Source organism: Pseudopipra pipra, chromosome 2 (assembly GCF_036250125.1).
Source record: "Pseudopipra pipra isolate bDixPip1 chromosome 2, bDixPip1.hap1, whole genome shotgun sequence".
In the NCBI taxonomy this organism is placed as follows: Eukaryota; Metazoa; Chordata; class Aves; order Passeriformes; family Pipridae; genus Pseudopipra; species Pseudopipra pipra.
In genome coordinates, this window is record NC_087550.1 from 80,242,182 (window position 1) to 80,264,560 (window position 22,379).

A 22,379-nucleotide genomic window follows, 5' to 3' on the forward strand; every position below is an offset into this window, starting at 1 on the left:
TTAGGGCAAAATTATATGTCATATAGAGGGTAGTACACTAGACAGCAAAGTTTAGCACTTCAGAACTTCGAGATAACCTAATAAAATATAAGAGTCTTGTGTCCACTGGAATAATGTTTGAGTTTAACCTGAATATCTTCAGGAAATAAGAATGTCTATTTACAAATATGCTAGAACAGATTTGTTGAGTCTCTTTTGATGAAAGTTTTTATTTCAACGGAATGGGTACTTTACTGAAAGCTGGATTTTACAGGCCCCAAACTGGACTTTAAGGGTTCTTTTAGCATCTATAAGACCAGCAGAGCAAAGCCAAATGCTTGATGCAATTTTTTTGCAGGAAGACCATTAGCAGAACTAGTTATGTGAGCAGAAATGCTGAGAATTGTACCCTTGATTTCACTATGTAAACTGTAAGACATGTACTTACACTTTTAGGAAAGACAGTCTATAAGTCAAAGAATTTTAACAAAATATTAATTTTTTTTTTTAAATTATAATCTGTGTTATACCAGATAAATATGAAACTAAACCAAGAGTTGTCCATTTTGAGAAAGCTACTGAGGACTTTTATATCCAATATAGGCTCCAGAACCAGTGAAAGTTTCTTCTGTCAGCTGCCTGCTTTAAAAATCTGTATGTGTATTGGTAGAGTAGGAAACCCCTAACATACTATCTTTTGTGGTCAAAGTGTGTTTCTTTAAGAGCTTTCCATCTCAGGGAGGTATATGGCAATCAGCAATTTCTCAGGACAACCAGAGGGATCAAGAAGTGTTGGATAAAGAAATGAACATGGCGAAATTTGATTCATTTAGAGAGACTATCCCTCAGCTTAGTTTTAAAGCACTTCCAAAATCTCCCACTGCTGTGATGAAGTATTGGGCTGTGTGTTTTAACAAGGCATTAGGAAATGGCTAGCTAATAGTATTTTTAATGTGCAGTCACTCAGGCTGGTGTAGGTTGGCAGCCTGCAGTGTCGTACAGTGCAATGACGTGAGCAGGTGACCTCAGGGGAACGAGAGAAGGGAGGGACCTGGGGAGGCAGGCGGCAGGGACGTGCTCCAGCAGCCAGGCAGGGATGCTGCAGCTGGGGAGCGCTGATCCTGTCTCTTCGGCGGTGCAAGTTTCACCCACCACGTTACACAGATTATCCCAAGCAGCCAGGCATCAAAGGACAGGGGAATACACATACCTCAAATATTTACGGTGCCTGCACTTTCAGAATGAGACAGTTCGTTCACATCTGTGAACGGGCCATTTTTAAAACATCAAAATAAACCATCTGGCTGCGCAACTGTTTCTAATTACTTCCCTGCCTAGACTGTAAACTTCGGGGTTTGGCACCGGCCTCCTTCCCAGAGTGCTGCCCAAATCCCGCTCCGAGGCAGCTAATCAGAGCTACTGCAGCACGGGGGGAGCAGCGCTGGAGCCGGGCTTGTCCAGCTCGCAGCTCTCCGCATGCCTGGCGGGTCTGTCCGGCTGTCTGTCGGCCCGTCTGCGGGAGTACTCCAGGTGCGGCGTAGCACAGCCCGCACCATGTACGCACAGGGGCTGCTGGGGCTGGCGCTGCTGCTGGTCACCTCGGTGCCGGCCGGTCACCTCGCACCGCCGGCTGGCCCCCTGGCCCTGCGGTAAGTGTGGCTTTGAAGCCTCACGGGGGGTTGCGACCGATTTTGAGATGTCAGGAGCGTGGAAGCTGGGGTTGCAGAGGGAACAGTGGAGAAGTTTGTTAGCTCTTCCTCTGCCTGCTTAAAAGTAACACTGAGGGAAGCACTCTGGGTCCCTGGGAATCTCAACAGGTAGGTGCCTGTGAAAACTGCGGGAGTTATTTGCAATAATGTATTTGATGCCGAAGATGCAGGCTTTGAAAGCAGCAAAGGGGGAAGAGCTGGATAGTGATGACTTTACACCCAACCTCTAAATTCTGCTGCCTGAGTGGAGCAGGCATCTAACCATAGAACCCTGCTTGTTCCTGCACTTTGGTGCTGTAGCACAGTGAGGCACACTGCCCTTCACTCTTCCCCTCCACCACAGCCAGCACACCCTGACTCCTAGAGCCAGCAGTTCCTTTGCTCTAGAGCCTTGCAAAATCTACTATCTGAGAAGGGCAGGTACTACTCACTTTAATCCCCAGTATTCCCTAGCACTGTAAAGACCTATTTGTCCTGCACAGTCCTTTGTTCTGTTTTCTTACAATGCAGCTCCCGATAAGGCAAAGTGTGATTTTCCCTGTGTATGTTCTGAAAGTCCTGATGTCTCTGTGCTCCAGTGCATGGTACAATTGCATGGCAGAGCTGTAAATCTACTGATCTGGCATCGGTATTCTGCTGGATTTACTAAAACCACAGCCACAAACTACACTATTGCATGGGAAGTGGTGATTAATTCGGTTTCCTTTTCCTTTGAAAGCGTGGATCATATGTCTGACAACCAAAAGGATTACTTTGTGAAACATATTTTATTGGAATCAACCATAGGTTTACTTTTTGATATCATATATTCCTGTTATGCTACCTAGATGTTTGCATGCATATGTCATCTCTAAACTTTTTGGAATAATTAAGATCAAAATGTTTCACGATAGATAGTCAAACTACACATGCCTATGCATATATACCAGATATGCATGATGAGGAAGTAGATGAGCCTAGCACAGTTAACAAGGTAAGTAAAATCAAATAGAAACATTCCTGCAGGTATCAGTGAGATTGCTGATGAAGAAAATTGGGGGTTTATGAGGCAAATAATATTTTGCAACCATAACTAAATGGTGGCATTAAGAACAGTGTTCTGGATATGGGCTGAAACCAAGGAGGGTGGTTTCCTATGAGCCAAGCTCTCATCATCTCTGAGCTGCAGCCCCTGTCTTTGACTCCAGCTTATTCTGTTTGCTGTTCCCCACAGGAGCAGTTTGGGTGGTCCTACTTTGTGCCAGCTGTCCCGGACTGAGTCGGAGCTCAGGTGCCGTGTCCCAGGAGGGAAGTTGTGCAATGACAGAGGCACATGTGAGTGTGGAGTCTGCATCTGCCAAGTGACTGAGTCTGGCAAATACTATGGTCCACTCTGTGAGTGCCATGACTGGGTGTGCGAGACCTATGATGGGAAGATCTGTGCTGGTAAGGAAGCCACTATGATGACAGAAGCTTAGAAAATTAGGAATATATATTAAAACTAGAAATATGTTAGGAACACAACACACTGATAGAGACATGGTTATGTATGGGTCCCTGACCCGTGATTCTAAATGTAATTGTGGGCACATCCAAGGATTTTGCCAGATTAAAGGATACAAGTCAAAGGCACTGTCTCTGCCATAAAATGGGACTTCGCCCAGGGCAAGTTTCATCTGCAGCAGGGGTAAAAGCAGGAGCTTCTTTGGATTGGAGGCTATACAAACTGTGTTTTAAGTCTAATATAGGAAGCAATATTGCTCATATGATATTACTTCATTTGAACTGCTTGCCTAATGGTGGCATATAGTATCTATCCAGGCTTTAAACTATCTCCAAATAATCAATTTTATCCTGTGATTATTGTTTTTCATTTCTTTGCTGAAAGAGGTACCACACTGAAGGCATATAAATATGAAAATTCTGTTTTTCTCTAAGTAATGATAAAGCTTTCCAAATAGAGACTTAAAACAACGTAATTGTATTGTGATTTCAGAGATTTCCCCACTGACACTGTATTCCTTGATAACATACATTTCTGGGACAGAATTTAGACCCTGCCAGTTGTTGGAACATGTCGCTTGGTTTGCGTCTAAACATTATCACTCTTTCATCTTTCCAGCTGTCTTTACTTTAGTTTCTGGGTTATTCCAGTCAGATTTTTTTTTTTTTTTAAGCAGCTTAGAACAGATTTTAGAAAAAAACAAGGAGAAGAGATGCCATCACATTCCTAAGGGGATTCAGCCTGGAGCTTGATGAAAGGGGCCAGAAGGGTACTTCATTTCTAGTATCCCTGCTTCAACAGCTTTACCAGATTCACACAAACGTGTCATCTTTTCAGGCCAAAACCTGCAATTAGGTCAATGGGAATGTTACAGGAATTCTTCTAGTAAAAGGACAATACAAATGAATTCCAGCAGTTTGGCAAATTTTGTAGGGAAAAAAGCAACTTATTTTAGCAATAATTTAGCCAGGAAGTTCAATAACAACATGAAAAGATCAAGGATAGGATTATGAGAAAAGGATTTATATTTGTCACGTATGACTTTAGAGTCCTGTGGAGAAAATGATTTATAGGCTCTGCAGTTACCAGTATTAAGTCCAGCTACATAAGAAATATAGCATTTCATTTCTTTGCTGTCCCAAATGTGAATTTTCTGATTGGTGGTGTGATTTCAGTGTGCTTGCTGTTGTTGCTGAGTTAATTGCACAAAATGAAACCGAAAGCTCCTTCAATTTTAATATTCTGCCATAAATTCCACTATAACGTTCTTGTTATTGTTATGAGCAGTGGCTTCAAGTTTTGTCAGTGCTTTGGTGGTAAGGGTGCTGACAGTATAAACAGAGCCAAGAAATCTCTAGCAATATTTAACTTTTGGGTAACACTTCATGTAGCAATGTGATTGTTAAGTGACTGAACGTTTTTTAGAAACCAGTTTTCTGTAGCTGTCACCTTTTGCGCCTGGATTATTGAAGCCACGTTACCACTGAGATGTCAAATACTTTAAATTCTCCCTTCCGGGAAAAAAAGTAGTAAAAAATTCAGTAAAAAGTCCTGGGCAGAGAAACAACTGCGTAGCGTGCAGGGGTTTTGCTTGCTTGGTTTGTTTTTTTTTGACAATGGTGCTGAACATCCAGCTGACTTTGTTCCAGTCCAGGGCTACCCAGCACCACAGGAGAGTGGCTGGGATACAGGATCTGGATCCACGTGGTAAAATATTTCCTTTCAGGCTGTGCTTGTTTCCCTCTTCATTTTTCACCCAGGTTTTTAGTCACTGAAGTTATGTGTATATGGGAGGAGGGGATCATAGAAAAGATGGTCAGATCTGGCGTAAGTGGCAGGCGACTGGACCTTATGTTGTATGAATAACATTTTCCCCCAGCCAGCTATTCAGTGAACCGCATCTTCTGATATTTCTTGACATTACATCACCACCCTGATTTCCCGTGTAAACAATTTCCTTTCTTTGTATTTCTGAGCACATTTTTTGACTCGATGAAATTGTGTTTCCTCTAAGTGAATAGCCAAAATATCTTACTGCAGTTGTATTCCTGTTTCCTGCTGTTCTTTTCATATTTTTATTTTGATGTTTGATGTCCTGTTTCATTATGGATCTCTTCTGATAAATACAACAGCAGTACCCAGTGACTGGTACCACATGGAGAACTTCAAGACAGTCTTTCAATACTCCTCTAGAGAGCCATGGTTAATGCTGTTTCAAACAGGCTACTTTCCAAGTTGCCAGAGTGATGCCTTTTTCAAACAACTGATGTCTAAGCACTGATGATGCTCATGTTCAGAGGTGGACAGGCAGAGTTGTTTGAGTCATGAACATCAAAAATAGCTGTTTCCCTGCCAGTCAGTTCAGACCCACTTGCCTGTACCAAGCTAAACAAAATCCTTATTTGCTCAATATGCAGCTCATTATCTTAAAGGCACTTTCTGTGTCGGATCCACTTTCTGGACCAGTTGTTGAACAACCATATTCTGAAGAGGGAAGGCCTGAAGATAAATAAGATGTCCATCTGATTGAATTGCTTTTTCTAATAACCTTGTTTAAGAAAATGGCAAGAGATTATGCCATGAGTAATGAAGAAGAGCAGGTGTAAATGTCTCTGTCCTTTTACTCTACTTTGAGACTTGTTTGCTGTATTTATCTTCCATTGTGTGTCCAGGTGCTTTAGAGGGAATTTCAATTGTTTTTTTTTTCCTTTTAGCCCACTGAGATTGATAAAGCAACAGGTGATCTCTCACCAAGTCAGAGATATAGAAGAGAGAAAGGAAGTACTGTGGTCTGAGTCACTGAGTCTCCTGTTCTCCTCAGTGGCCTTTTTATCTGCCTGATGTATCTTGGGGTGTAGAGGAGAGTGAGTAGCTATTGTCATTCTGTTTGCAATGTTGGTGACATCTTTATTTGTCGTTTGTTGCTGATCTTCAAGGAGATGAGCTAAGAGGAGGAAGACGAATCAAACACTGAATCAAACCCCCAAAGGATTTATGCTCCCTTCAGTGCAGACCATATATTTGTTGCTGTTTATTTGCAGATAGTAGTTCTGACCTCAGTTGCATATTGCCTCAGGCTTGCTTAGCATAAGTGGAGCCCGTGTTGTGTGCAAGGGAAAGTGGAATACAGGACTAATTCCTATCACTTTACTGCTTGACACCTATTTCTCTGTAGTTTTGCAGCATAGAGGAAAATGAATTTTAGTGAATTTTTTTTTTTTGTTAATCTTTTTTACTGTGTCTGTGGTTAATGAACATAAAAAAACTAAAGTAAGCATAGAATTCCTTGGCCAGCTGAAGTGGGATCACTCTAGATGTTCTTAGAGAATGGACCACAGGAACTGCCAGCTGGAAAGTAACAGTATGACTGCACTGTTTATAGTTGGTAAGATAAGGGACAGATACAATTTTGTGACAACAGAGGCAGCAACATATGAAGAAGGCTCCTATTTGCTCAGAACTATATTCATTGTCTTTGTTTTCTTCATAGTTATTATGATTTTATAAACCATTTTTCTTCCAAAATGAAATATATTTTATAACTACTGACTAATAGTGGCACAGCGTGATTTGTCATTGCCACAAGCAGTTGCTGGGGAACCTTCATTGCTGCTGTTCAGGCCAGTGAAAGATTTTTCTTTTTCTATCTCCAAAGCTGTAGTTGCTGTGAGTGCTGTACCTATTTTGAGGCTAGTTCAGCAATGTAATGGCAGCGTTACTTGTACGTTTTCACAACCAGAAGTGTTATCATACATAATGTGAACAAAAGTAAGATATCAGTGCCATTATTTTCTGCTCTTTAAGGTTTTAAACTATGCAAAGAACACAAATGAAAAATTAAATTGACAAGGAGTAGATGTAGAAATACAAGATAAATCCAAATTAAAGTATTAATGTAATACGTAGCTATGCATCCATGTGAGTTTATTGGTCCTATGTGTAAGTTGGAGAGAGTTAGAAATTTGAGAATGGATCTTGGAGAACATTTTGAGCTGAAGGCTGTTCTTTGCACAAACGCTGAATAGTGTCTTTAGGCAGAGTTATTGCAGTTGAGTTGGAAAGGTTCTAACAACTGTGCTTTTGTATTCATATTGAAGGGAGGTCTGACACACTGATTTTTCTTTCAGCAGAATTTCTTGCTAAAAGTGTCAAGAAAAGCTAGTCTGTGACCTGCATTGATTGCCATTTGATCCAAAGTGAAATTCAAAGCCCTGGATTTTGAGAACAAGTGTAAGCCACTTCTCTGTTAGAGGCCATGTTTGCAAAGACTCAGCTGTGGCACATGTGATCACTGGAGACAGAGCCTCCTAAAAAGACCAAGTTAAAAATAGGGCAGGAGGCTACTGATGAAAATAAGAGTTTGCAGTTCTGCTCTGACCTAGTTTGTGTTAGTCCAGATTTCAGAACTTGGCTTTTTGTGACATTTCTTCCTGGAGCAGGGGTGTGTAGGTGTGATAATACCATCCATATTCATCTCAAAACAGGTCACTCAGGTTCTAGTAAAAGTGAAATCATGATAGCATAGACCTCATTGCAGGTTCTCTGCCTTGCTAAGTGCACGAGGTTCCAGCAGACATAAAAAGCTAAAGCCCGTATTAATCTCAACTTTATGCTCTTGGTATCTCATCTAGGTAAAATCAAGCAGCCTTTGATATATCAGCAATTACTGTAGTTCCAAATGTAGCATGTATGTTCATAGCTATGGTGAGGGAGGCAGAAGGAAACTCAGACAGAAACACTGCAAGAGTAACATTAAATGATCCGTAGCTAACTGTTAACCCTCATTTTGAGCACCTTTATCTGTAGATACTACTAATGGAAAATAGGTGCTAGTTTAAAAAGTGAAAGGGAATAAGCTGGGCGTGTGGAAGGGAAAGGCTTTTGCAGCACCTAGCAGAGCAATGAATGTAGCCACTCAGACTATCACCAAAAACAAACAAGGGAGGAGAGCAGCATCTCCTTCACCTTTTGTCCTCCTGTAGTCTGAGATGACAAGCTTATCCATTGCAGAGAAAAAGCAAACCTTTATGCAAGTTTTGTTCATGCAAATAAGTGTTCTGAAGTGTGTTTAAATTATCATGCTATTCACAGGCTGATAATGAAGTATATTTTCACTTATTTGAAAGAATTTTCTTTGTGACAAAATGGCTTTCACAGACTGTATCCTTTTGTAACTTTTATGTGTTGGGATGATTAATATGGAAAAAGATATGGTGAATAGCAAGTAGATGTTACAGAAGGGTTTATTAATGATTTTACCTGCTTCATCAGTGGCTATGTTTCAGTAAGTGTTCTTATGACAGCCTTTGTCAGACAAACTGACTGACTTGGTAAAATTTTCTATGCTTATTTAAAGTTTTATTGTTGATAGCTGGTCGAGTAAAGGGCTTCAAATTATCTATCACTTATGACACTGGACTGTAGACTTTTCAGCCTTGGTGTTCCCAGGTAGTTTGCCCTGGCAAAGAATATGTCACTCATTTAAAAAGTTACCATGAGGTTTTTGATGAGGAAAGAACACATTGCTAGTGCTATCTCAGGAAAAAGGGCAATTTGTGCCTATAAAGACTGATGCTTGGCTTTGGCCATACAAAGAAGAACCCCAAAGTATTTACATGGTGTGTGAACTTAGCAGTGTTTTAACTGAATGGCGTGGTGGTGGAGGGAGGCCACATTATTTTGTGATGAACACAGTTGTATTGCTGGAGTCAAATTTCCTTTAGAGCTGGAAGAACTATGAAGAAAAAAGGAAAGGTGAAGGAGCTGGAATTCAAGGTTTTTTCCTTTAATTCTTTTTTTTTTTTTTTTTCACATGTCCTTAGAAAGAGAGGATTGTTTTGGCCAAAACCACTTGCAAGCCATGTTCATAACAATAATTCTAGATTGAAAAGACACATATCCAGAGCCAGTGAGGCATATTTTCCTCCACTCCTCTGTTCCAAGTCTGAGTATATAATGAAAAAATGTTCTACTTTTAAACACTATTTTAAAAGACCTTTTAAAACTTCATTTCTTAGTGATGGAGGGAGTCTTTACTTGTGGATAAGAGTTTGTGTACTTTTGATACATAGGGAGTGGGCTGGAACACAGCTTGAGCAGTTACATGACCATATGAAGAGGAATAAAGATTTGAGTTTAATTATAATTGCACTTGTCCCCTATCTTGAAAGAGCAATTACATTCCTAACACTCCTAAGACCTGCTTTGCCCTTCTGCCTCTCCACCTGAGTAGCATCAGTGATACGAAGTGAGGCATTTTCTTGAGAGCGACCTAAAGAGTGGCAGCCAGAGTCTATGGAGGCACATCTGGGGCATTTTTATGGGGAAAAGACTGCCAAAGCCTACCTTTCTCAGACATGCTTTATCCAGCTGCGTGCCTCCAGCAGGCCCAAGTGATGTCAGTCAATTTAAATATTGGGGATGTTAGCTTTCATGATCCACCGTTAGAGGCTACTTCATGTAAAAATAGCTCATTTAAAGTGTTTTTCCTGTTTTGCATGTAATTTCCTATTTAATTAAAAGGATACATTAAAGTTATTTAAATCTTGAAGATGCATGATTGACAGTTACGAAATTCTAAATCTGTCTACCTCTATTGGAGAGTCTTGTGCATTCATACTGTTATGCATCTCTTAATTTTGTATTCATTATGGTTTTCTGCAGTGGACTTAGGCATAAATGACAAGAAGAAAATGATTGCTTCCTGATATTTGAAATGATTTAGTTTACAAACTTGATACCATGTTTAAAGCAAGATGAAAATGTTAAGTATTTGCCTTATTCCATTCATTTGTCTGAAATATGGGGAACACATATGGCAAAAGAGCTTGTTGTCAGGTAACGCAGGCTTCTTGGCATCCTATTTCCTTACTGTAAGTGTTTTAAACAATATTTTGCAAAAAATAACTGAATATTTGCAAAACTCAATGGTATAAGCTGACTGAGTCTCAGAAGCCAGAAGTCTCTCTTTTTAAGAAAACAGTTTTCTTCTCCATTTCCTGAAAAAGCCAGACTTGTTTCTGGTCTGTCCTTACCCTTTCAGAAATTATTGGTTGCAAGTGGAGCTGGTATGTCATTTGAATGGCTTTTCAGCAGATGAAGATACAGGTGTATCTTTTGGAGATGAATAATGAATGGCATTTGATTGTGAACAAGAGCTAAACTTATGTAATCCAAACCATTTCTATGTCTGTATGTCCTGGTGAGTATGTGCTCTAAAAAAAAAATTAGTTGAGGTATTTTCTTTGTCTTTTCAGTTGTACGACTATACAGTTTTTGACCCATTCTAGGAGACTTTTAAACTAATAACAAATCTGGATGCATAAAATACATTTCTGTTGTGAATAACCTATTTTCCAAAGTTGTAATTCAGAAGCTGAAATTTAACCGCTTTCCTTTTCTTTCTCAAATAGTTGAATAATGATAATCTTGTTCACTTTGGGGAATCTTGGAGATACTCTCTTTCTTTAATCTCTCTTTCTCTCTGAATAGGATTTATTGGACTCTTAGGGACCACAAGCTGATGGCAAAACCGGTTCATACAAGTAGGATAGGTTCCTCCCGTCCAGAATTGCAAGTCCCATTTTCGATGGTGCAAACATGTCTGGTATATGGCAGTGGACTGTAATGATCAGACTATCCAGCTCTCATGTACACCTTTCTTTGCAGTTCTTGCAACAAGTTACTAAAAGATATTTTTTTTTTTCTGATATTGAAGAGAGGGGAAGCTGAAAGTCAGAGATCAAAGATATACCTCCTGATCACCTAAGGCTGATGGTGAGACTCAGAAGATTGCCCAAGTATCTGAGTCCTGCTCAGGGACTCTCAAACCATTGAGTCCCCATCAGGTGTAAGGATAAAGTCTGTTAGTATGAAAACTATCAGTTAAGACATTTTTTTCAGGTTTAGGTGCTAAAAATACTATTTCCTACAAAAAATAGTCATGTATTCTTTTTCCAAAGAGCTATCTGTGCATTATATACTACTGAATTGTTATTTCCTATGTGTATTATCCAAGTGAGAGCAGCTTTGATTTATGAAAACAGCCAGTGTGTTTCTGGCTTAGAAGTGTTCCATGTATAAATAAGAAGGTGAATTTGTAGCAGGTCAATCCCACAGAGAACTGTAGGTGCAACGACATGCCTGGTAGACTGTGTTCCAGAGAACAGTCCTCAGAATAGTGGTTTTTAAAGTCATACTTTGAAGGATTACTGGGGAAGTTCAGACTTCTCACTTTGGGAACAGGGAAGAACTAAAATGGAGAAGGACAACCAATTTCATTTCATGAGCATGCTTGCAGAAAGTCCAAGTCATGCTGAATGGTGGTAATGCCATGACAAAAGTTACGTAAGAACATGTTGCACTGCTGTTCTCCTGAACACTTTTGCAGAATTGTGCCTCTTAATCACTATATGTTTTACATGAAAAAACAATTATGTGGTCTCTCAGAACAAACCACACTTTTGCCCCAATGACCTGCACTGACTCAGTTTTTTCTTAAACAATTTTTAAACTTGAAAGAGTAGTGGCAATGAATATATTGTACAACGGTAGTCTGACTTCCAGAGGTAAGGCTGAGACCTGCTGTTACAGCATCATAGAAGTCAGCATTACAAACTTACTTAGCTTTTTGTCTGGTGCCTTTGTAGTCAGGTAAATTCAGTGGGAAACAGATAACCACTAAGAAATGTATTTAAAATCAGAAATGGTCTTCAAGCACTTCATTGAAGTACTGTCATAGCCCTGGTACTTCTAGTGACTGTCTTTTGAAATAATTTTGTTTCATTCTCACTTCTGGTTCAAGCCACAGATAATTCTCATCACAGACACAGCAAATGTAATGAAGCACAACTTCCGGTGCTTAGGAAGAGGTCCTGGTGCAAGCTATCACTGAAAGAAAATTGCCCATACCTTCAGAAAGAGCACTTTCTCTAGATGAGATCTGAGAATGTAGGAGCAATTGCAGTTGAGTAATACAACTTTCCATTTACATGAGTTTGCCTACACTTAGTGTTTGTGGAAATCCTTTTATTTAGGGCAAAATCTCTAAGTTTTACTTTAAAAATTGTCCTTTCTGGGGCAAAAAAATCCCAGCTCTTAACCCTGATTCAGCCACTGCAGCTTAACCTAAGACTGGTTGCCTTGAAGTACTCTTGGAGTAATATCTTTCCTGCTTCCATTGCTGAAAATCCATCTGAGAATTTCCCAGAATGAGCCACTCTGCCTAAGCTGTTCCACCAACCCCAGATGCAGTGAAATTTTCTTCTCTTTCTTGAACATATCATTTTCTCATTCCCAGGGCTTTAGGCCATCATCCTATAGTGAGAGGCACTGGAACATTTCCTACTGCCTTTTTTTTCCCCGAAGGCTGCTTAATTAATTGAAGCGTAGCAGAGAAATATTAGAGCATATCATTGGCACTGGACATAAACTGCTTCCCTTTGTATATGGCCTCTTCTAAACAGAGAGACTTAACTGTGGCATAAATTTGTGTATCACAGTAAAAAATAATTGTACAAGGTCTCTTCAAGATTTATAATGCTTAACTTTCTACTACCTTTGTGTATCAAAATTTAAAAAATGGATTGGAGATGGGATTGACAAAATTACCAAACCCCAGTCATGTACTTTGTAAGATTTAGGAGTGGATCCTGTCACTCATCTCTACTCTTCAGGTTAAAAATATGTTTTAATAAAAGCAGATGGTGTATCTTTTTTTTTTTTTTTCCAATCTAAATGGAAGCCTATGTTTTCTTCTGACAGCAGTCTAATAAATTCAATAAAGTTATGCCAACTGAGAATTGGTCTCAACATTTTCTTCCCTTGTTTGGCCAGAATCTCCAGGTAATAGCAGACAAAATTACAACAGCAAAATACAGACCCTGTCAATTATCTGCAAGCGGTAATGGTAAAGCAGTAACAACAATAATGACATCTCCAAAGTTTAGAGTGATTTTAAACTTGACAACATTTTACATGATTTTCTGCTTTTTTCTTCTGTGTATTGTACTACTTTAAAGAGTTACATGTTACTCAGTGGTAGTTTGATAGGACATTTACCAAAATAATTTTTCTCCAGAGTGGCAGAGTTGGACTTAGCAGAAATTAGATTTGTGCGTGAAAACATTCTAATAAATGAAAACCAATCTTTTAAAGATTTAGACTGTTGTGTTAATAAAAGAATCGATTACACTGACAGAACTATGCCAAGTTTTATTAAATGGTCTGCCGATTTGGAAAGTCCCAATAAAATTAAGATTTTGTAATTAGATCAGCAGGATGTCAATCCCCTCTCCTCTCACCATCTTAATACTTTTGTATATAAGTTTTTGTAAATGAGAAAATTCTATTTTAACTATAATTGTCAACTGCTTTAAATGTATGTCTGCTACACTTACAAGCAGTCTATAAAAGCTTTTATTTACAGATATTGTCCAGAAATGATTTCTCCATAGGTGGTTTCAAAAGGTCATATCATATGAGAATTTCTGAATTAAGTTCTTTCAGGATAATATCTTGAAGGCTGTATGTAAATAGTACAGTGACCTCAGACTTCCTTTTATTTCATGGGTGCCTATCGAAGGAACTCATAGTTGGAGGTTTTTAAAATAGTCTTACTCTGCCTGGATCATTTTTTATCAAGCTCTTTCAAAATAGCACATAATTCCTCTGGCCCTTCATATGGGCTTCCAGTTCTCTGTATTTTTGGGTTTCAGGTGTTGTCTTGGCTTTTTTCTCCATCTTTTTCTGTATGAGCAGTGGTTGCCACCCCCACTTTGACCATTTTGGTTATCTCCAGTTACCAAATTGTTTTTCCTAATTCGAGTCCCTCTTCGTGGAGTCTTTTCTGCTTTTTGGGTGGTCTCTGTCTGGCTCAATTCTTTGGCACTGCTCCTTACAGTTTTCCTAATCCATTCCTCTAGTTCATCAAAGAACAGTTGTTTCTATGAGAACCTGGGTGGAAGTTGGACCCACCTTAGCTCTTTTTACATCTCCTGATGTCATTTTTCAAATCAATGAACTCTTCTCTTGTGTTCCAGGAATCTGTTAAATACTATTGCTTAGCTCACACTTTTTTCATGCAGATCTTGTTCAGGATATGAATCTAAACCACAGAAACTTTAAAATAGGCATAAATCAGGTGTACACTGCTGTATTGTCACTTCTACTACTTCACTCCTTTCTCCTTGCTGGGATAGGTGGCACAGCACACTGAAATTTTACAGCTTATTTAAGTTACTTCCAATAATCTGTGCATTGTGCTGCATATTCCCAAGAGAGGGAATGTTTTTGACTATTGTAAAAAGCTTGTCTTAGGGAGACTGTGGAATCTCTGTTGCTGGGAGTTTCAAAAACAGGTTGGACAAGTATCTGTCAGGAAGGATCAACACACACTTTTTTTGTCTCAAGGCACAGAAGTGAACCGGATGATCTCTTCCAGAGGTCTCTGAGGCTGATTTTCTTTGATGCTGCTGTGAAACCAATTCTCAGCTTAATGTTCTGCCTTAGTGAGGAGTATCTGTGGAAGTATAAACATAGTTTTTGTCATGCTATTATGTTTCTAAATGTAATAATTCACTGAAATTGATGCATAACCATTGAATTTAATCTGTTAATACTAGGAACTTTCATTTTCTGCAGTATTTATAATATATGAGTGTCTGTTTCCAGTTTCTAAATGATCACATTCTTGAATGACCACTATCAAGTTATTAAGCAGGAATGATTCTGAGAACAAGTTTGCTTGTTTAAAGTATAGGCATCTTTTCAACAGAGTGGCATAAATTAATGCCTTCTAGAGATAAGTGATGGATTGACTTCTATAACAAGTTCAGAGTCATAGAAAACATACTTTATCCAACCCTTGCAATTTGATGGAAAGTTAAGAGTGGAAGTAGTAAACAGAAATATTTCTATTTTTTAATTTGCTTTGTTTTAACAAATGGATTCTTAGTCAACTACTGACCTACTGACTGAATAACTGGCAAAATGTGCAAAACAGTGAGGGAAAGCCAATGGTTGCCCCGCAGTTTGATGTAGAGTAATACAGAGCATGTCAAAAATGATATTCTTATCCTTGTTGGCTTCATTAAAAAGCAAGTAACATAATTCCTACTTAACCAGGAACCATGTCTGTTTTGCATTTTTCACTGGAAGTAAAAAGATAAAAATATTTTGCCAGATAATGAAAGAAGGGTCTGTACACAGGATAATTCCATATACACAGGATACAGCACAGTTCTGTATGAATATTTCTTCTTCCTTCTTTCCTTCTCTTGATCTTCCTGCATTCCCCAGGCATATGGTATTCATCACACTTGTTGTGCACATTTGTAGGAAGGAGACAGGGAATTCCGCCCCCACAGAAATCTTCCCCAGTCTTCACCTTTTCTCCTGTATCCAATGAATGTGAAAATATTGCTGTTTAACTTCTCCTTTAGCTCAGTGTCCCCCACATCCCTTCAGACAAGCCCTTCGTGGAGCTGTGTTGTGGTCTCAGTGATAATGTGTCAATAGTTTGTTGCTGCTGAGCAGCAATGATTTCAGAAGCTTCTGTAAGGGAAGTATCTGCGTTTCTGAACTGTGTATTCTATGAAACCAAATAACTTTGGGGTGCTTAAAATTTTTTGTTAGGTTAACCTCAGAAGAAAAGGTGATGTTACTCTATCTGTACTGAGCAACAGAATTGTCACCTCACAAGTGTAGTGACGGAAGCCGATGTTGGAGAGTCTAATACTCTTCACATAATGGACATTCCCACTGTACAGTGTTCTTACCCTCTTGATCTTTCTTTTCTTTCCATGTGAGTCACAGAAGTGGTTTTAAGCGTCTTTTAGTGAGTCATATAGTTTTACTAATTTTGTCCCTACTTTAATGTCACTATATACAGTCTCTTTCTTACCTAAAAGCTAACATTTCATTTGGTCATCTCCTTGACACCTTTATAATAAGTACTTGCTTCCTCAAACACACTTTTTTTTTTTGTCATAGCACTGTCAACATCTCAAGCTTTTGTTTCTATTCTGAACTGTCAGTTTGAATTTTTAAATCCTTTCTCAAAAATGGATCAGACTGAGCATTACATTGGCTGCATAGCTCCTAACACCTTCTGGCAAGCATCAGAAGCCAAGAGTTACACTCTGCCGTGTCTTATTGCTTGGCTGAAAAAGAATGAAAGTGCACATAGGAAATTTAATGTGGTAAAAGTGAGAAGAAGAAAAGGATTAAAGGCTAGAAACAAACGTAAAGAGTGCATACAAGTGGTGGCTGGAATGTATGAGACCTCATGCAGTACAAAGTGTTCCTCAGAACAGGAAAATGTAGGTCTGTTATAGCAGCCACAGTTTTTAAACTGACTTAATTTTGTGATGGTAACATTCACAAAATTCCTGACCCAGTGGTTTCATTCAGCTTGAAAATGAAGGAGACGAGTGCCTGAAGACATTGTGCATGTGGTACAGAAGGGATATATTAAACTAACAGATGCCAAAAATCAATAGGGAAATGCTAACACCTTTCCAGCCAAACAGCTAGGTGGGGAAATTCTATTTGAGACATTTGGATAGGTAAGATATATTTCTAGAAAAAGCATGAGAGAGAGCCAAAAAAGATGATTGTTTGACTGCTATATTGAAACATATTGTATTGGCATTACAAGATATGTTTTGGCATTAAAATGAAATGAGCAAGGAAATTAACCTAGTTCAATATCTTTATTCCTTTCCCCCCAGTGCTGGGTTCTTCCAATGTAGTGTTTTAATGTTAAAAGCACTTTCACGCTCTTTATGCACTAGAAATGCAACTTAAGTAAAAATATTGTTTCATTCCCCACCCAAAATACTAGAATGTGTAAAACAAGCAGTTAAAAATAATAGTTGCATCATAACTTTTAAAACTTATAAGTTTGAAAACTAAACCAGATGCAGTCCAAATTCAGTGGTGAGCAGAGCATCACCATCTAAACACTGAGAGTCATTTTTCTGGTTTCTATAGAGACAAATCAATGCAAAGTCAGACTGATTTTTTTGTGTTTTGAGATGTAAACCTTAAAAACAAATATTCCTTTTTTTGTAAATGGAATGAAGAGAATCTATACTGCCTGTAAAGACCATTTGTTCTGCTGTTCTTGCATGCAGTTTTTCTATTGATATTGCTTGTACATTGGCCAAGGATGCAGTTTGATAAACCTGGCTTTCAAACAGTTCCAGAAGTAATATAGCAAGATTAGTTCTGTTAGGAGTTATTTCGCCTATAAATGCATCTCGAAACCACTTTTTTTTTCTTTTACAAGATGTTGTCCTAGTGATGTATAAAAATTTTAGTTAATATTTTCTGCTGACTTCCAAACACGTAATACTAGGTTGTGCTCTCTGAAGATACGAAGATAGTGTGTTGCATACCATTTGTATCAGTCCCACCCCTAAATTTTGTGTTTTCTCCTAAATATATTTCCACCTGTGTTTTAATATGACTGAGAATTTGGATCACTTTTGCTGTTTTGCAAATAGTGTAGGAATGCTCTCTGATTTACAAATCCTGGGGAATGAAAAGTGTTGCAGAGTTATACAGGATGCTGAATAGGCTTGTGGGCTTCTGTATGTAAATATTTTAAGCTAGTATTGCCATGAAATTTTAAGACATATTTTTTGTTTCCTAAGAAGCGGTCCTTAGAATCTCATCAGCAATTGTGCAGTTGGTAAATGAGCAGGGAATTGACAGAAACACTGATACTGGAACAAATGGTGTAGAATACCTAGAGAGAACAGTTCATCCTACAGGATGAGTGGAAGAATTTCGTCAGAGGATGAAAGAGAGGATTTCATCATAATGGAAGAAATGAGGAAGAAGTATATAGGCATAGATACAGCTCTTAATAACTATTAAAAACAACAACCATTTGCTTCATTACTCACCCTGCCTGCAAAACTTCAGTTACATTGCCTGCAGTGTTTATAGTGGTCATAGTGAAGTTATCACATGCAAAAGGGAATTAGGTGCAAGTAGCAGAGAGTACATTGGTGTTTCTTTTTCAGACAGCAGAAATGACAAGGTTAGAAAAATTAAACTTCAGGAATATTACTATGAGCTGTGCTGAGATGGCATTTTCAGGCTCTTATCACTGCTATTGACAGTAGCCATCTTTGTGTCATGATTTTGATTATGTCACATACTCAACACTACCGGCAAACTAAACTTCATGATCAAAAGAGGAATTTCAGTGCGCTTTTCTGAAATTCAGATATACACATACAGGTTGTGGTGGGGGGAAACAGTTTTTCCCCCTGCAGTTATAAAATGGTAAAACCTCAGGGGGTGGTGACCCTTGAAGTTTTGAGGTTTTACCCGATGAGCGCTTCTGCAAAATATAAACATATCACAAGCAGAACGGAAGAGAAGGTAGTTGTAGTTGTTGTGGAAGAAGTAGCCATGTTGTAAAAGCCACGAGGAGAAACAGCAACAGCCCCCTCTGGGGGGGCTCTGGCTGCAGGGACTTGGAACAGCGTAATGCTGGGCTAAGTACCTCTGGCTGAAAACTAGAGAAGTTTTCTCCACCGTGAGTGAGCAGAGACAGAGCAGAAGCAGCGTCCAGAATTGTGGCTAAGAGCCAAGAGATAACTGAAGAAGCAGCAGAGGCATTGCAGCCGAGCAAGAGAGACACAGAGTTGTCTGAGAGACGAGAACCAGCAGCAAAGAGAGCAGACTAAGCTCTACAGACAGAGACAGAGTTGGGGTAAGAAACTGAAACCAAAAGACCCCAAACTCCTTGGAGACTCCTCACCTCCTAGAAGGGAGGGGTGAAGTGCAACATGCACTGCAGAGGAGCTGAAAAGCTCAAAGCATCCTGGAAAGCTGGACCAGGAAGGCCGAAGGAATGCGGAGAGGGTGACCTTGGCCCCCCCTGCTGCTTGAGACAGAGCACAGGAGCTCTGGTAGAACTCTTGAGGCAAAGACTTTCAACTGAAAGCTGCCCCAGACATTCTGACTCAGAGGTAAATCCCCTGAGGAAGGGACTTTCACGAAGATGCCCCTGCACTTCGTGATATGCCTGTGGTGAAGAGAGTTTTGTCCCTGCTGGCAGTCCACGGGTGAGACCTTCGCTTGGAGTTGAAGGACGAGAGGGGTGAAAGGAGACCCCCTTGTGTGTATTGAAAAGAGATCCAGCTACAACAATCCAGTTACAGCTGCCGCACAGAAGAAGAGAACCTGCTGCCTATGAGACATTGCTGCTCTGGGAGTGGAAAGGGATCTTTTTCCTTCTTCCCTCCTGGACTTTTTATTTGGAGGGGAGAAGAGATTTGATCCATTGTAAATACTTATGTCATGTTAGAGATAGCTAAGATTGTATATAATGTATTGTAGTATTTATTTTGTACAGTCATTGTAATGTCTGGAAACCATCTCACACTGGGTTGAGATGTGGGAGGGGGCTTGGACTAGGGAATTGGATTTTTGGGTCTCTCAAACCATGACACAGTTGTACTCCCCACCAGAAATCCATCACATGTCAGAAGTAAACAGGTTTGGTTTTTTTTTTGCTTTTGTGAAAAGTGCTTATTCTCATGGTCAAGCAGAAATTTTGGCAGGAGAAAAATACACACATGAGTTAGAAATCCCTCTGAAGCAAATCCCTTTTTCTATATACCTTTTATTATAAATATACAATAATACATTTTGACGTCATGAAGTAAGGCTTGTCTAGTCACAGAGCTCTTACTTTTTTGCCATTTTTTCACCAGCATTGGTTAATTTTTGGAAACAGAAAGACTGGGCTGGTTCATAGCCATCATCAGAATAGGATCAAAGAATTATTTAGGTTGGAAGAGACTTGTCGAGGTTGGCTGATCCAACCTCCTGCTAAAGGAGGCCTGGCTTCAGAGTTGCTCAGGGTCATCACAGACACAAAGTCAAAGTATGTCTGTGTGACAAGGTAAAAAAAAAATCAGCAGAACTACAGGTGAACTGCTACTGAAATAATGCTTAATTCATTTGACTCATTTGACAAAAATTAGAAATGGTTTAAAATAGTTTTTGACATGAGGAAAGGTGGGTTATGAAACTAAACCAACTTATTTTGCATTTCTTTATTAGAAATGTAATAACTTTATCCTGGGAGGTTTTCTTTTCTAAAGCTCTCTATTTTACATCAGGAAAAAAGCAAGCACAAAAGCAGAAAAGAAAACGCTGATGTGGACTGTCTTTTTAAGGAAGGTCTGTTAATTAGGATAGTTCTGCCTACCTCATTAACACACATCTCTCCCATATTATTTTCTATTTCTCACATTTCCTTGATCTCTCAAGCTGCTAGTAGACTTGGCTTTTTCTTCTGAATATATGCTAACTGGTTGCATTGATTATTCCTGAGTTTCTCTGTGGAGTGTGTCGGACATTTCCTGTTGGAAGACAAGTACATGTTGGAAGATGGTACACGACACATGACAGAAAGCAGAGGGCTAGACTTAATAATGCAAGTAGGCATTTTTGAAGTTTCAAGATCTTAAGAGTTCATAAGTTGAAGATATACTGATGGAATGAACATGAAAATCCTTCGTTCAAATAAAAAATCAAAAAAGAAAAATTGGATTTGTTGCTTGGGTCTAGACATCTCTCTATTAACATAAGGTGCAGTCATAAAACTACTATCTCTGTCTCAAACTTCATGCCTAGAAGGATCATTCTTTCATCAAGATGTGCTGTCACTGGTCACTAAAGGCTTAATGACTCCAAGGTGCAATTTCTGGGAGCTTCAATCAAAGGTTTTTTTTTCTTAGCACTTGATTACAACCTTACAAAGCCAGCTGCTTTGAAACTGCTTAAACTTGTGATTAAGAATTGGAAGGTCTTGTTGCCCTGTCTCAATCTGACTGTGGGGTAGGTTAACTTAAACTTCCTGTGTCTCATCCTTCCTTTTATAACTGGAACATAATTACCATTCTTCCATAATAAAACCTGTTTTGAAAGGTGATTTAAGACTTCCACTAAACTGTTCAGTGTTAAAAATACACAGTACATTGCTACCAAATACTCAGCCTGGTCTTGTCCGTTAAGCCTGTTTTCAAGGCTAAATCTACCATGAAAAAAATTAAATAAAAAAACCCACCTAGGTGACCCTTTGCTCTATTCATTCATCAGCAGGGAAGTAAACAGTTTGTCTATGATTGCCTGTCTCACTCTTCCATTACAGTCTGTTTGTTCTTCCTACCCTGTAATTACCCCATTGGATCTGCTGAAATAACCTCTGATTTACGTCAAACTATTTGAAATACCCTTTAATTCTGGCATAATATTTCAGTGCTCAGTAAATATGAAGAAGTGCTCAAGTTTTGCTTTATTACAAAGTTCTGGATGGCACTGTGAACTTACTGCTGTGTGAGGTTCCAGTTTGGCAGCAACTAAAAACTGATTTCTTTCCTAGACTGAATGCCCAGAGTTGGAGGCAGCAACAGTAGGTGGCACAAACTTGTCCCTCCCCAGTACTAAGAAACTAAGTCAAGGCAGTTCCCTTCAGTGAGATACTCTTACGAGACATTGTCTCATTATTGTGAATTCGAATTCAATTTTTAACTTTATAAAAGAACCACATTTAGACTTTTTAAAGTTTGTTTATATATCTTTGATCATTTTACACCATGGCCTTGTGCCTTAGGTGTGAGGAAGGGAAAGCCAGCTGGCTTCCTCAAGTGGGCCAGATGTTAAGACCGTGAATAGACTTCCCCTGCAAGGAATTTAATGGGGACCCAAAAGGATGGCTGGTTACCTGGCTGCATCACACATGCTGAAGTGAAGGTGGTGAGCACATGAACCTCGAGGCATGGAGAAGCTGTATCTGCTCTCTAGAGAAGCATATTGCTCATGTATGTGTTTAACCTGTTTTGTCACCACACAGTTTTACTCCCGATGCCCAAACAGCAGGTGGTAAGCGAGGAGACTCACAGGAATGCTGAATGTCAGAAAATGTGTAGCACCTATGGGAGGATTTAGCAGAACAGTGCTAATTTCTGGGCCTAAGCAAGTTGAACCATGGAGTCTCTGCTGCCAGAAGAAATACAGATGTGTTTCCATATCCATACCAAGAGCTGGAGAGACAGAGTTTTGGTTTTGCACAAGAAGACAAGAGCACAGCACATCTAGTTTTTAGGCCTAATACGCTATCCTGGTAAATATTTTAAAAGCCAGCAAGTCTTGGGATAGCCCATGCTGGCTTTTAAAAT

The 22,379-nt window shown here is 39.2% G+C and overlaps 1 protein-coding gene across 2 annotated transcripts in view; it reads left to right on the forward strand.

Annotated features, from left to right (window-relative positions):
• Positions 1 to 1,311: 1,311 nt before the first annotated feature.
• The window catches only part of ITGBL1 (integrin subunit beta like 1), a 139,032-nt gene continuing 117,964 nt past the window's right edge, over positions 1,312 to 22,379 (forward strand). The window contains exons 1-2 of one of the 2 annotated variants that reach the window (XM_064646098.1): positions 1,312 to 1,628; positions 2,902 to 3,113. In XM_064646098.1, coding sequence (XP_064502168.1) covers positions 1,456 to 1,628; positions 2,902 to 3,113 — 385 coding nt within the window. In that variant the 5' untranslated portion in view covers positions 1,312 to 1,455. The remainder of the gene's footprint in view (positions 1,629 to 2,901; positions 3,114 to 22,379) is intronic. The other variant, XM_064646099.1, reaches the window with a different exon arrangement.